The 15094-nt window shown below is 43.5% G+C and overlaps 1 protein-coding gene across 2 annotated transcripts in view; it reads left to right on the forward strand.

The window, feature by feature from the left end:
- Positions 1 to 2269: 2269 nt before the first annotated feature.
- The window catches only part of lef1 (lymphoid enhancer-binding factor 1), a 51275-nt gene continuing 38450 nt past the window's right edge, over positions 2270 to 15094 (forward strand). For both annotated transcript variants that reach the window (XM_036516569.1, XM_036516568.1), the window contains exons 1-3: positions 2270 to 3394; positions 5424 to 5481; positions 7072 to 7199. In XM_036516569.1, coding sequence (XP_036372462.1) covers positions 3188 to 3394; positions 5424 to 5481; positions 7072 to 7199 — 393 coding nt within the window. In that variant the 5' untranslated portion in view covers positions 2270 to 3187. The remainder of the gene's footprint in view (positions 3395 to 5423; positions 5482 to 7071; positions 7200 to 15094) is intronic.

The following is a 15094-nucleotide window of genomic DNA, read 5'->3' on the forward strand; positions in this document are numbered from 1 at the left end:
TTTGTGTTTTCTTGTTAAAGTACGGTTTAACTACCCCTCACCCCTGCTTTCCCCGAGTTAAGTCGTTCCCGTGAGCCCGTGTGTGCGTCTCCTCTGTGCGTACTTGCGGCCCAGCTTTCCGCTACACTCTGGAATGCGGCCAGCCGCGGCTCTTTTCTCCCCACATTCGAGTCCAAATCCAAAGCCTTTGATCTTTTTCGCTGTCTCCTTACCCGGAAGAGAAACCTTGCCTTCTCTCTCAGCTGGGATGGAGCGCACACGTGGAAATGCTGGCTCGACTCCATATTCTTACCAAATTTAGTCATACAAAGGCATTGGGAAGGGGAAGGGGGGGAACTGGGATGAAAGAGTCAGCCGCCAGAAGATCAAAGGCAGCCGCGGCTCCGCCTGCTAACCCCTCCTCCGTGCTTTATAAAGATCTGCCTCTTTCTCCGGAGTTATTCTCACGCAATCTCTGCACCGCTAGTTGCTGAAACCCTCTCCCTCATGTTTTCGTTTTTTTCCCCGTCTCGTCTCTTGAAACATTTCCTACACGAAGGAGCTAACAGTATTTATTTACTTATTCATACACATAGAATTGTGTTTGACTGAAGATAGGGCAATGCCTCTACTTCTAGCAAAGATCTACAATACATGGTTAACGCTGTTTAAAACACTTTAAAATAATGTTTTAATTGATTGAGATCCGTATTTTGGCTTATATAATATAGGGAGAGGAAACTGTATCATGTCATTATAGGCTTTTCCTGCTCTTACATATCCTTCCTAAACTCTGCGCATTTATCATTATTATTATTACTACCGAAGTTGGTTGGAAAGATGTAACACATACAAAATTATTCCCTTAAGCCTACCTTTTGGGGTTGTAATTCCATCAATTGTAAATTTAATGAATCGTTATCCGCTCTCACGTTCTATTTACGTCATTAGCACCAAAATATACTGGGGACTGAGGAAGAAGAAAGAAATGGGAAATTAAGAGAAACAATTTAAATATTTCGACAACATATTTCCAGAAAAATACATTCATTTTCGTAATTACCAACTGGCGTTTTAGATTACGAACAGCCGGCATGGATGTACTGGAATATTTGCACGATGTTTAAACCACACAAATATTTACATCATTCTCGCAATGGAATGTCATTTGTTTCCATTTCCTTTCTAACAACCTTTCCTGTGCAAGGAACAAAACGATCTCCTGCCAAAGCGCTAATAGCCCGAACTAATATTTACAAAAGTAAACATCTAAACTAATTGAATGGACTTAATAAAACAATATCCTCCTATTTGGCAAATGAAGTGGTTTCCTAGCTATTATTCCTGCTGTCGCACTCCACCCCAAACACATCCCACGTGACGAGTTGTTATTATTATTATTATTTTTTTAGTCAGACAAAATCTAAAGATACTTTAAAGTATACTATTAAGATATTTTTAACCAGACCTAGTTGCATGTATCTGAAATGTTCTAATTATTTTAGGTTTGGATGGATAGATATATTCTGACAGTCCACCAAAAAAGAAAATATACTTTCTTGTCCTTTTCGAATGAAATTCGTGTCATATCATTTTTGTCAGATATATTTTTTTCAGAATGATTAACTTCAATATCACCAAACGCATACCGATAGAAAGCAAAATACCAAATACTTTTACAGCCAAATTCATTCCCAAAGGCAAAATAAATTTAAACTTCGATTAGCAAAAGCCAGTTAGCTTTGATAATGCCTATTTTTATTTGGAAATAACTGAAATGTGACTAAATATTGTGGTTGGCCATAAATCATACTCAAGCCTGTGTAACAATATTAACAATATGTGATACGTTGTTTAAGCAGATACCATATTGCATGTAATTGTCTATGAAAACTGATGGATTTTTAAAATAAAAATCTACATTTTCGTATTGTATTATTGGAAGAATTGTTGTAAATTTAGTATGAATATAGGACGCTCATTGAGACGCAAAATAAAAAACGCCGTAGTACGCTTAAACACACTCATATCGTGATCCTCTACATATTCATGTCCAAAGTATAGCAGTAGTCTCACGCTATCCTTTTATTTTTGTATTAATGTAGTAAAGTATTTCTGCAGACTGGTGTTAGCTTCGTACACCCCCCCCCCCCCCCCCGCCCATAGCCCTTTTTCCTGTCTACCCATTTGCCGTTTGCGATTTATAACCCCCCCCCCCCCCCCCCTTTCCTTCGCTCTCTCTCTCTCTCAGGAGTGTCAATCGGTGTGGTGTCAATCAGAGCGGCGGTTTCGCTTTCATCTTTACCCTCACAGCAATAGCAAGACGCAGAGCGAAGTGAGGAGGAGGAGGAGGGGGGTGGAAAGCTTCATTACCAACACACGCTCACAACTGCTACACTACTTTGCCGAGCGGAGCCCCAGCTCGTAACTCAGTCTGCGACGCGTCGAAAATATTACCTTTTGATTTTTGAAATCATCATTATTTTTTTGTTTTACAAGTTTAAGATGAGCTAATTTTTTTGACTTCTCTCTAAACGAGGATGTATTTAATCTGCAAAAGCAGAAATAAAAACTCGCCGCGGTGCACGTAGGAGGGGATGACGGGATTTCTGAGAGTTACTTGCGGTGAACCCATCTAAGTTACTCACGTTGGGCAAGTCGCACTTTTATTTATTTTTTGTTTCACTTTTTTCTTGTTTATTTTTCCACCGAGGAGAATCACTAGCATCCGGAGCATTGAAGGGGACATATTTGAAGTTTCACCTATTTTTTAACGGTTTAAAGTATTCAATTTCTACGGGAGCGTCACCGAAACAAATCCAGCGTGTTCCTCCAGTTAAGAAGGCACATCTGAGATGAGCGTTTTGGTTGATCTTTTAGGAGATTTTAAGCAACCAAACTGAAGACAGCCGCACAAGAAACGTGCACTAGCATCACCGTAAACGATTAAATCTGAAGACGTGTTTGGTATTTTGGTTCTGACTCAAGAGAATCCGTACCGCTTAATCAGAGTCATAACACGCAGTTCTACTGTTGCTCTAGTCAAAACACAAGCCGCGTGTGCAGACCGCTGAGGCTGCTCACCATTCACTTCAAGTGTGCTAACATTTCCAGGAGTTTTTCCGGTTTCTTTCGGGGGATTTAGATCATTTACTAAACACGGTTAGAAGTGCCTTGCTAGGGGTTATCGACTTTCACCCGAACCAAAATGCCACAATTAGCCGGAGGAGGTGGCGGCGGGGATCCGGAACTTTGCGCGACCGATGAAATGATCCCTTTCAAAGACGAAGGGGATCCGCAGAAAGAGCAGATATTCGCCGAAATAAGTCACTCGGAAGAAGAAGGGGATTTGGCAGATATCAAGTCGTCTTTGGTGAATGAATCGGAGACGAACCCAAATAGTAACAGTCATGAGGTGAGTGCTTTCATGAAATTGATGTTTTGAAGGGACCTTAACTTTTCAGTGACTGGTACTATAAATGAAACCTTTCATGTTTTAGAGAAGACATGTACACACGAAAAAAGCCTTGCCGCACCACTCAGTGTTTTTTTTTTTTCAGTTGTTCATCTGTTCAGTTGTTCCTTTCAAAATATAATTCTTTGTTCACATCTCAGATGCACTTTACAAAAAGCGACATTTCCAAAGACTCGTGACTGAGACGACCACCGGTTGTCAGTTTCCATTTTGTTTGTTCAAATCCTTGCGCGTAAACGGAAAAACACATGGACATTTACCAATAACTCTTTTCCACTCACACATTTCAGTCTGATGAAAAACGCAAATGCAGAATATTGTTTTGGGTGTTTTATTTAACGAATTGCAAGGCACAGCAAAGAGGAGAAAATGACTCGATGTCTGGTACCAGAAACAAGTGGCAGATGCTGTGTGGTTACCGTGACTGTTTCAAATAAACATTTTTTTTTTTAAATGTAGACAAATTAATTAAAATAAACTTATCACTGTAAATCGTAAACGCTGTAAATAAAATGTTCTCGTGGTTTTGCATTGATCGTTACTGCAAATGTATTGAGTGTGTAAAGTTTAAACAATTTAGCGTTTTACTTTGGCGTGTAGTTTGAGACGGGGTACTGTGCTCTTCATGTATTTAGGATGGAGAATATATTTCATTTCATATTACGTTACGTTTTTGTTTCAAAAGCTGGCAACTGCACTGGCACGTGGCCGTTAGCATTAAGAAACCATTTCCTAATAAATTGGTGAAGCCAAGACGCGGAACATTAGACAACCAAATAAATAGCCTACCTTCATGCAACGGAAATGATTTTTTTTAAAACCACGCATTGTTGTACAATTTACGCATGCAAACTACCAGCATCCCTTCTCGTGCCGCCCACATCTCCTCTCCCGTATCTGACCCGCATACTCTGCCCTTTTTGTTTTTGGTCTTGGTACCACAAAGTAAGCAGCCTAAACCTACACTGATGAAGGTAGGTTGCCATGTTCAGGCCGGTGAGTTGAGTTAATCTTTTATTTTAAATGCAGAGTTTTATATTTACATACGATTCTGTTCACAGCTCACTCAAAAATGCATTGTTTGACAGATTTATTAAATGTACTTCACTTAATTTTAAAACGTTGCCTGAATTTATTTAGTGGAATTATTGGCAATACATGTTTTGAATGCACCAGGCTTGTTGGACGCAACAACATTTGGAAGTTGTACTTTTATATTCCCCCCCACAATAATGTACTGTTTTTTTTTTTTTTTTTTGCTCCTTTTTTGTTGGGAGTGTAGGAGGACTATTTATATGGCCTGGTGCACTTTGTTTACAAGTATAAAATAGATAGTTACCATGTCAGCATGTTCTGAACATATGTTAATGGAATGCCTTATATTTTGAGTTTGAGATCCACTCTGTATTAATGTCATGTGGGGGAAATGGTAAGGGGGTGAGTATGAACTGTGCATCCAGTGAAGTTCACATTCTCCGCTGGTAGGCCCCCTGAGGCAGCTGAACTCCAAAAGGAGGGCTTTTTACCAATTCTGATTGAGGGAGTAGGGAGGGAGCTGCCGGCTGGATGCTTCTGGAATATGATCATTTGCTGGGCTGTTTTTTTTTTTTCCTCCATTGCCAATTTTTGAGAAACAGTAGCTGCTACGAAGGATGAAAATAGCATTTGATTTCAACCTTGCTGTAATTGGCAAAGGAAACGCATGGAAATTAGAATTTCATGTGGTTTCCCAAATAAGCTTTTTTTCTGGCTCCTTAAAGACCTGATTCCAGTGAAGAGATTCTTTGAGCTGTGATTTAGACTTTCACACCCCCCCCCCCCCCCCCATTTTCTGGTTTTTGAACTAATGCCTCCCTTTCCAAGCTGCAAAAGGCAGGCCGATGAGCTCTCACTGTGTGGCGAGGTTTGCATTTTCCTCTTCGTTTTTACTCATTGACGAAATGACAGGCCTCTCTGCTCTTTTTGACAGGCAGACAGACAGTCCCATGATTCATACCACGAAAAACACAGAGACCATCCTGACAACGGTAAGTCAAAACTAACGAAGCTGCTAAATTACCTTGTGTTTACCTTGCTATCTGCATCCGTGAGTGAAGTCCCATGAAGGCGAATTGATATTTTTTTGTCAAACGGGATTTTTGATTTTGTGTACAAAATGTCCGGCATCAATCCGGTAGTCTTGCTGTATGTAAATAAAGATAGTAAATCCAGGAAATAAATGGTTACTTGTAAATAAAAAAAATCTCATGCAAAATAGAAATGAAGATAATTTTGCATATAGGGAAAGAACCTCAAGAAACTGAATAATGATAATCTTGCAAGATCTGTCGATTTGCATTTCAGAAATAGAAACCCTCAAATTTACGAAGCAGTGTAGAAACACAGAAATAAGACCATGCAGTCCAATGCCCGACTACGTTATGTAGTCAAATACATTTAAAATTAAATGTAATTAACATGTTTAATAAATGTACATAAAAAAAAAAGAGCTGAATTAACAAATGCACTGATTCGTTTGTGGTTTTTAGTGGTGGTGATTTGAAATTTATCACCCCTTATCCCCCCCCAAACAGAGCTTTCTTTGTAGCCTTTAAGATTTATAGATGGTAACAAATATAATTTGTGTGGGATATCAGGGATGGCACTTCAGGGCAAGTGCTCCAGTGTGTAGGTGGTCACATATTGCTGATCATAAACAGTAAACATAACAGTGTGAAAAGAGAGTGGCTGTGTGCCATCATTCCCTTATGGCAGCAGACGTACAGTCCCCACAGCGTGCCGTCCCTCACACGCACCCCGCTGGTGTTGTCACTGACAATATGCTGCCGCTGCGCACCGACTGTTTGATCTCTTCGTTTGTGCCCCCGTCCCCCGTCCCGAGTGGAGGAGAGCAGCAGGTCAGAGCAGAGGAACGGAGCGTGTCCGCCCTTTGTCCCTTCAGCGTAGTTTAAACGGGGCGCCCCTTAGACCCCCGCGCCCCTTTTCCACGGCGGGCCTGGCTCTGCCGTCCGTCTTACCCCTGATCCCCGCGGCCGTCGCCTTTCAGATGTGGAGGGCCGGCCTCCGGGGGCCAGGTCCTTCAGGTCAAAGGCCGGGGGAAACACCAGGGTGTCCTGGTTTTGACATGATCTGCCTGTTCCCCTTAATTGCCCCTAATTGGCATGGAGGGCCCCTATTGTTCTCTGGAATAATGTAACCCCTTTTTCATGGAAGTGGATGGGAGTGGTTTAACAAGCAGTGTCGGCAAACAGAAAAGCACGACACAGGCGACACTGAACAGGCGACCCCCCCCCCCCCCCCCCCCCCCCGAATTTCTTCCCTTTTGATAGAATGAGTTTGTCTGCTTTGCACGTGTACAATGCTTTCGTTTTTCTCATTTCTGTGCAGCCCTGTCAGTCCAAATAAAAACAATAATTGCAAACATTCTGTGTGCAATTTTCCAAATCTACCCCTTAGTGAGATGCAGGTTTTTCGGTGGAACACAAAACAATACTTTGTACTGATTTCCTCTCTGGCCCTCTAAAGCTATTATTAGTTACTTTGCTTGTGGAAATATATACCTTGGAGAAGACAGGTAGCAGACATGCCAGTGTGACTGTTGTTTTTTAATGTTGCAGGGAAGCATCAGGATGTGTACAACAAAGGGCATTCCTACCAGGGCTATCCAGGTTACATCATGATGTCAAACATGAACAATGACTCTTACATGAACAACGGCTCCATCTCCCCAACGATGCCCAGAACGGTGAGTCCTGGATGGTGCCACTGTTCCCTCAACCAATCAGCATCGCTGTCACCTGCAGGCCCGGCCTGTATATTCAATACAGAGGTTTTCTTTATTGAGCTCTTTATTTCTAAAGGAGTGCACTCTTCTTTCCTTTCTTCCTTTGCGGTCAGGTTTCCTGTGGTAGGTTAACGGTCTGAAACTGGTGTTGCGATGTGTGAAAATGCACTCTGTGCAAATATTAACATTCATGTAAACAGTTTTGCTTTGTACTTCCTAGTGGTTAGGTCGGCAGTTAAATTGAGTTGGACACCTTTGCAGGGTCAACAACTCTTGGGGCAATTAGGAAACGTTACGTGAAACGAATAACTCTGAAAGAAAAGAACGCTAATCTGCGTTTTCCAGGCCACCGCTAAGAAAGTTCTGGAAATGTCAGGGCGTGCGTGCGCGACCCTGCTCTTATTTCTAGCGTTGTTGTTGATTGGCTTAGCAGAGCCGCTGGCCTTTGCGCTGCTGGCCCTCTCCGCTGCTGGCCCTCTCCGCTTTCCCTGTTTGCTCACTTCCAAGCGTGCGTTCTCAGCGTGATTCCAGCCAATGAAAGGCGGGCAGAAAAAAGAGCACGCTAGCAGCTGTCCAGCCTAATCCCGTTCTGCGCTTTTTGTGCTAGGAAGACACTTGGGCTCGATATGGCCTGGTGCCTCTGAAAGCCAGCAGCTATCCGCTGCCTTAGCACCATGCCAGTGCAAAGATTTTTTTTGGGGGGGGGGGGGGGGGGGTTGCCTTGTTACCATTCAAGACTCAAATCCTCTGCTAATGTCGAATTAGTTGATGACTTGTAAGTTTGTGGTGCAGAAGTGTAAGATTTTGAAAGGCTGAGCATGACTGAAATGACAAATGAGTTACCTTATGGCACATGTGAGTCAGGAAGTGGCAGTGCATTGTTGTGACAGCGTGCTCTTGGCACGTATTTTGACAGTAGGTGCCTTTCAGTGTGGTTTCTTAGCTTTCACACTGAATTTTCACAGCAGGGGGGTTTCACTCGAGCAGGGTAGGAGCAGGGATGGAGCAGGGGGTGGGGGAACTCACATGCCATGGCTTTGTAAATGAGTGCATACTGATTCAGCTGTTATTGCATTAGCCTGGTGGTGTCTGTCTTTCTGCTGTTTAGGTATATTTGTTCTCTTTTGGCCTGTGTATTGCTTTATTGTTCAGTTCATCGCTGAACTGTAGCTTTATAGCTAAATAAAACATTATAGTAGTAAGCTAGCTTTAATTACATAATTAGCTAGCTTGCTGTGTTGTTGCTGGCTGTATTTTTTAACATTGTGGGGTAGAGCTATCTAGCGATGATTGTACCGATTTTGCTGAATTATCATGCAACTGAAATGGCTGTATAACTAGTTATTGAAGATGTTATGTAAGTGTTTGTTTCTGTAACATAACTGTCTATACCAAGCAAGGTAATTTTTGAAGTTTAACAGCACAATGTTTTTTCATTTGCTGTGGTAAAATCAGAATGGCTGATTGCCATGGGTGAAGCCCAGGTGGGGAATGTGTTTATATAAATATCTGGCTTGTGTAGATAATAACATGCAAGCTAGCCAGCTGATACTAGCAGGTGTGTGTGTGTGTGTGTGTGTGTGTGTGTGTGTGTGTGTGTGTGTGTGTGTGTGTGTGTGTGTGTGTGTGTGTGTGTGTGTGTGTAAGAGTTAAGCTTGTGCTACGTACACACCCACTGTCCAGAACCAAGAAATTCTCCCTTAGATGGTTTGTTGTGGTTGTGTTGTGATTTTACTATTTCATATGTGGGGTCACTATGCTATTGATTTGCGGCTGAAACTGTGAACTGGAGCAGATGATCAGTTATTCTCTCACTAGTGTGGAAGGCTTCCGTTGGGGGAATGCTGTAGAAGATGTTGTGGTTTGGTGAGCAGAGGAAGAGATGGAATCAAGTACTTCCAGGAACCCTTTATTTACAGCAGAGGAATGTCCTAGCCGTTCCAGGCATTGGTGGCTTTTAGGAAACACAAAATAAAGACATCTGTGGAAATGACATCTGTCCCTCAAAGAAAATGAACAAAAAAAAAAACAACTGAAGTGGGAGCTCTGTTTGAGGGAGAGGTATTAAAGTAAACCTGCCCTTTTCAGGGTGAACTTGGCTGGTTTGATGGCTGCAGCGGTTGGCTCAGAGTTTGTCAGCAAAATATAAACCTTCACAGATTTGATCTGCCTCTCATGCTCTGATCTGGTCCGGACCTCCATAGCTCTGGCCCCTCCCCCGGGCCCCCTCACAGCCAATGACTGCGTCCGAACTCGTGCATTCTTCATACTGTTTCAATTAAATGGTGCGGAGACCAGGCAGTGCATCACTGCGTCATGTCCCTCCCACAGATGGCTGCCCTCTGCCGAGGGTGGAAATCTTTGGGAGGGCGACCTTATCAGTGTGACCCCCCCGCCCCACACCCACCCCTTCCAAATGGCTGGGAGCCCACATAACAGGAGAAAGGAGAGACCTTACTCCTGCCACAGATGTCTTTTTCATCCCTGAAATTCTGTGCAATTTCCATACATTTAAAATGGATAGCAAGTCTATCTTAAAATGTATGAACTGTCACAGCTATTGGCTTGATTATGCAGAAGACGTCATCTTTCTGACCTCAGCTGTAAAATAATTTCATCTTAACACCTTCTCACCTGTTGAAGAAAAATGCTCTGTTTGAGAGTTGTGGAGCACTGAGGTCACCCCCCCTCAGGGGACAGTGGTGCTCTAGTTTGGATCCCTATCCTGTATTTTCCCAGGTCAAAGGTGCATAGGGTACAGGGTCATTCAGGTGCAGAATTCACACTGACTGCATGAGCTTCAGTTAGACCCAGTTGTAGAAATGTTTATTGTAATTACAGCAGATGAAGTCCTACATGGCTGATTTCAGACAGAATGACCATGCGAGTTATCTCTTTGAAACATAATCGACCGCAGTAAAGAATTGTACACAGATGATGTGCTTATTTTTACTGATACTGATTCTGTCTGGTCCGCTCTGGTCGCTTGTTTTAATGCACCTGAATTCTCCCTCTCTATAATAATAAAATGTTGGCCAAATCATGTTTTCCATTGCCCCGATAAGTCTTGTGAAGTAATGGAATACTGCATGTTCTCGGGCAATTTGGATCAAGCCTTCGCCCTACAGTAGTATCTCCCAGCCTGGGCTTGTATTTCATTGAGATCAAAGGCAGGTTTTCCCTTTCATTTTAAAGTTTAGATCAATTTCCACTGGCCATGACATTCTTGAGCATGTCGGCTAGTAAACATGTTACGGTGGCTGATTCTCATCAGATAATGACACGGTACTTGAGGAAGGCCCTGGACCCGAACTACAGAATGTTCCTGTTAACCCCCCCCCCCATATCCATCTGCTGACCACCATTATGGGCTTGTCAGACATGTCTCTAATAAGGTTGAATAGGAGAATTTTTAAGGTGGTTAGAAAGAAGTCTAGATTCAGACTGGGCTGCTGGTGTGTGAGCTGTTTTCTGTTTTTTAATGGGGTCCAGCCATCGGAAAGAACAGCAGAAACCACTTTTTTTGCAGCCTCCTTAAGAGGTATTGGGGTTTTTCTCTCTTTGTTTTTTGGTTAATGGAATGACTTCCACTGCACCCGTAGATTTATAAATTGCACATAAATATAGTAAAATCAGCAACTCTGTACTCATTTCCATCCCACGTCTTCTTGGTGAACCCGTTGTGTCATAAACTCAGATATAGATCAGGCCTCAGACTACTAAAATAGCAATTTTTTCACTGCTCTACAGCAGTGCAATCCATTGGGTGCTTTGGAAATTTGTTAAAAAAGGATCATTTTAAGATTTACTTTCTGGAAGCCCCGCTGCCTTTGGAACTTGTGATTATTTTGGAAGTGGAGATGTGGAGGCAGAGCGTTTTTTTTTTTTTTTTTCCCCCAAAAGCAATTATAATTATCACCTCTTTTTCGGACAGTTTAATTTTCATCCAGCATTAGCTTATCTGCGGCTGCTTTTTTTTTCCTGCAGTTTGATCTCACGGGCAGCGTGATTTTTAAATGCAAGTGTTGTAAAGATTAGCACGTCTTCTGTACACTTCGTATTTTGGCATCTCCGGCTATATAAGCAGGATTCGTTTGAAATTTTACTGTTATTAAAAACCGTACTGGATTATTAAAGTGACTTTGAGATTTGGGAAGCTCAGATTGCCTCTGATTCTCACAGCTGCACAGCTGCTTTGGATTTAATCACAGTACTACACACCCTACATGTTCTCTTTGCTGTTGCGTCTCCCTAAAGAAATCTCAGGTAAAGACGATGGTTGTGGATGGAGAACACGTGACCTTAATGTATTAATAACACTGCAGTTTGAGTGTTTTGTATGCAAGACACATAGCAAGTTATGTGCATGATGAAAATGTACCACTTTCTGAACATGCGCACTTTGATTGACCCGTCCTCAGATTGGTACTGAAGTAATCTTCTTAATTTGCTAACTGTGCAGCTAGCTTCAGTGTCACCTTTCATTCAGAAGCACTTTTTTATTGTAAAGTTAATATTTTTCTGGCCTGCTGAAAATACAAAAAATGGGAACTTAAAAGTATATAAAGACATTTTGCATTTTTGACCATTCTTACTGACATGTAACCAGAAGATCATCATCTTGCCAGAATGAATGCCTCTCACAAATGAACACAGGCCTGTTAATATCTAACAATTTGTGTCCCCACTTTCTGATGTTGTGGTTCCTCATGTTCATGACTTAAATGGAATAAGCAGTAGAAAATAGATTCTTTGCACATCGGTCTGTCTTACTTCTGCTCCTGGATTCAAAGCCTCCCACTTTTAAGCTTTTTTTTTTTGTTGTTCCTTTCAGGAGGCCTATATGAGCCAAGCGGCCTTTATATCATCTATGAAATGTTACTGAGATACTAATACTAAAAAGCACAGCGTGTCGAATGTATTTATGTATTACTTTGTGGATAAACGCTCTGAATTAGCGTGAGGCGGCCGTGTCCGGGCCCTGTCCGGGCGTTCACGGTGATTTGTTGGTCACTGCTGCGGTTCCCGGGTAGATGAGCAGCCGGCGGTGGCTGCAAAGCGGCTTGTTTCTTTTCGGCGGAGCCCTGGCCTCGGCAGGGCAGGTGGTGTGAGTCAGGGGGCGGGGGCAGTGTGGGTGGGGAGGAAGGAGGCGGCGGGGTTGTGCGTCCCCGGTTCTTTGATGTGAAACGTGACGGATCCGGCGCTCTCCGCGCGGCATGGAATCGCAACCCCGCCGTGCCGAAAGGGATTTGCTCCGCCGGTCGCGCCGGACTGTCAGGACCCCTCCCTCTCCCTCCCCCGGCGGTTAAGTCTCTCTGTGTCGTTCACTGGCCGCGTTCGTTATCACCAAGCCCTGGGGGGGTGACATCTCATTGCGGACGCTGGCTTTAGGTGTAATCTTGCACGACGAGTTCACCGGATCCCAGACAATATCTGTGATTTGATCACGTGACGCAGAGCACGGCCCTTCTAAATATGCTCATGTGTTTCTCAGATGTGGCCCTGTTGCTGTTCCAGTTTCACAACCTTTAGCAGCCTGAGGCCCCATGGCAATTTTTTATATGTATTAGGCACCCATGTCAATCAAAACCAGTTACGTTTAATCAACTTTGAGAAGTCATCAGTGATACAGACACATTAAGCAATGAAATTTCTTGGAGTTTTTGCAGTGATGAAAACTCAGTAGTAGAAAGACACTGCGCTAAAAAACATCAGTCCTAAGAGAATTTAGCATGTAACAAGAGGAATTGTTTTCTGCTGAATTGGTAGTTTTAGTGGTGGCAGTAATTTCAGATATTTTCCACATTTTTTCACACTGTGCAGGTAATGAAGAGTATCTAAGAGGAGCAGCTGGGGGAAGATGCACAGAAATGTGCTCGTTTGTTAAGCTTTGCTGTTCACTGGTGATTTTCCAAAGGGAGAAGAATTTCTGTGTTTGCTTGGGACTCGGACTACCTTGAGGTCTGCATTACTCTGGGGTCTTGTATATTTGTATATTTATGTATTTGAAATGCTTATTTCAGTTGAACATCTCCATTTTTCAAGACCATTTCTCTAAATTATTTCACTGGATGCTTCTAAGATTGTCACAATAAGCCGGACTGTGACTTTGCAGTATAAATGGTTCAAATAGTATTGTTTCACCCCTGACCAGATAACATTGGGGGTAATTATGGAGGAATGTGCATTGCTTGTCACCAGTCAAGCCACTCTCCTCCTAATCATTACATTAGCTTAGATTATTGTGATTTATCAGGCGCTCTTATCCAGAGCAACTTGCATTAGTCACAGTTTTTACATGTAGTCCATTTATACAACTGTATATTTACTGAGGCAATCCTAGGTTAAGTACCTTTCCCAAGTATAGCCGCAGTGCCCCAGCAGGGAATTGAACCAGCAACCTTTCAGTTATGAGCCCTGCTCCTTACCACCATGCTACGCTGCCGTCCATTCAGACCAATCACAGAAATAGGGTTTGAATTTCAGAGCTATGAGTATTCTTTAGGCCTGTTGAAGGGAGGTGAGTTCTCCTCAGCATTCCGTCCCAAGGTTGCGTTCGACACCCCCCCCAGCTGTGGGTGCGGCAGGCCTGTCTGTCCTTCACCTGCTTGTTGTGTTTACGCCCACATTCCACTTCGCTGTGTACCCCCTCCCTCTGCTTTCCAGGAGCAGGGAGGGGTGTGGGAACGGCCCCCAGTGCGTGATTACTACGCCCTGCTCCCCGCATGCAGTGTTTGTGCTCGGAGAGGGTCATGCAGGCACTCTGTCTGATCTCTGCGGGTCCCGAAAGATGCGGTGCTTGGACGCTCTTGCTTGGGGCCTGTGCTTCCTCACAGATCCGAGGCCTGACATCGGCAAAGTGCTTTATAGAAACAGTAATGTGTGACTATCGGGAATATGACTCTCTGATACTGCTGCATGGTTATTATTGTGTGGTGTTGTGGTGTTCTTAATTGTCTTGCCTTGAAAAATAGGCCTTTGTTTTTCCAGGTGATTTCACTCAGAAATATTTGAAACTGGTTAATATTATTTGTACCAGGAGAGCTGTCTGTTGTAATGAGGCTGGGCATTACTGCTGTTGGAAGGCCAGCTGTATTGGGTTAATCATGTGAAGATGTGCATTTTTGGAAGGTCTCGTCTCTCCTGGGGTGTGATGATGTCTGTTCTGTTTTGATCATTGTGCATTTTGGAAGCGAGGCCTTCTGAGAGAATAAAGAGGGCTGAAAGGGAGAAGGCCATCACTGCAGTGTGGAAACTGAGCCCAGCACCTCCTCTCTCTCTCTCTCTCTCTCTCTCTCTCTCTCCCTCTCTCTCTCCCTCTCTTTCTGCCTCTCTTTCTGCCTCTCTCTCTCTCCCTCTGTGTGTGTGTGTGTGTGTGTGTGTGTGTGTGTGTGTGTGTGTGTGTAAGCGCTTGTGTGTGTTTTGGTGCATATATGCAAGCGGGTGTGTGCTCTTGTGTGTGCGCTAGTATGTGTGTTTCTGTGTGCGTGTGTGTGTGTGTTTCTGTGCGTGTGTGTGTGTGTGTGTGTGTGTGTGTGTGTGTGTGTGTGTGTGTGTGTGTGTGTTTCTGTGTGTGTGTGTGTGTGTGTGTGTGTGTGTGTGTGTTTGTGTGTGCGCGTGTGTATGTGTTTCTGTGTGTGTGTGCATGAGTGTTTCTGCATGTGTGTCTGGCACGGTCCAGCTCTCCTCTTATCTGAGTGTGTGGAGGGTGGAGATAGAGAATGGAGAGTGGCTGCAGATCAAGGGCCGCGACCAAACCGCACAAGCACCTGCTGGGGGCTTCTCTGCCTGCAGCAGCCGGGGGGAGGGGGGGGGTGAGAGCAGGAGAAACAATGTGTGTGTGTTTCTGTGTGTCT

The sequence above is a fragment of the Megalops cyprinoides genome, chromosome 22 (genome assembly GCF_013368585.1).
Source record: "Megalops cyprinoides isolate fMegCyp1 chromosome 22, fMegCyp1.pri, whole genome shotgun sequence".
Classification (NCBI taxonomy): domain Eukaryota; kingdom Metazoa; phylum Chordata; class Actinopteri; order Elopiformes; family Megalopidae; genus Megalops; species Megalops cyprinoides.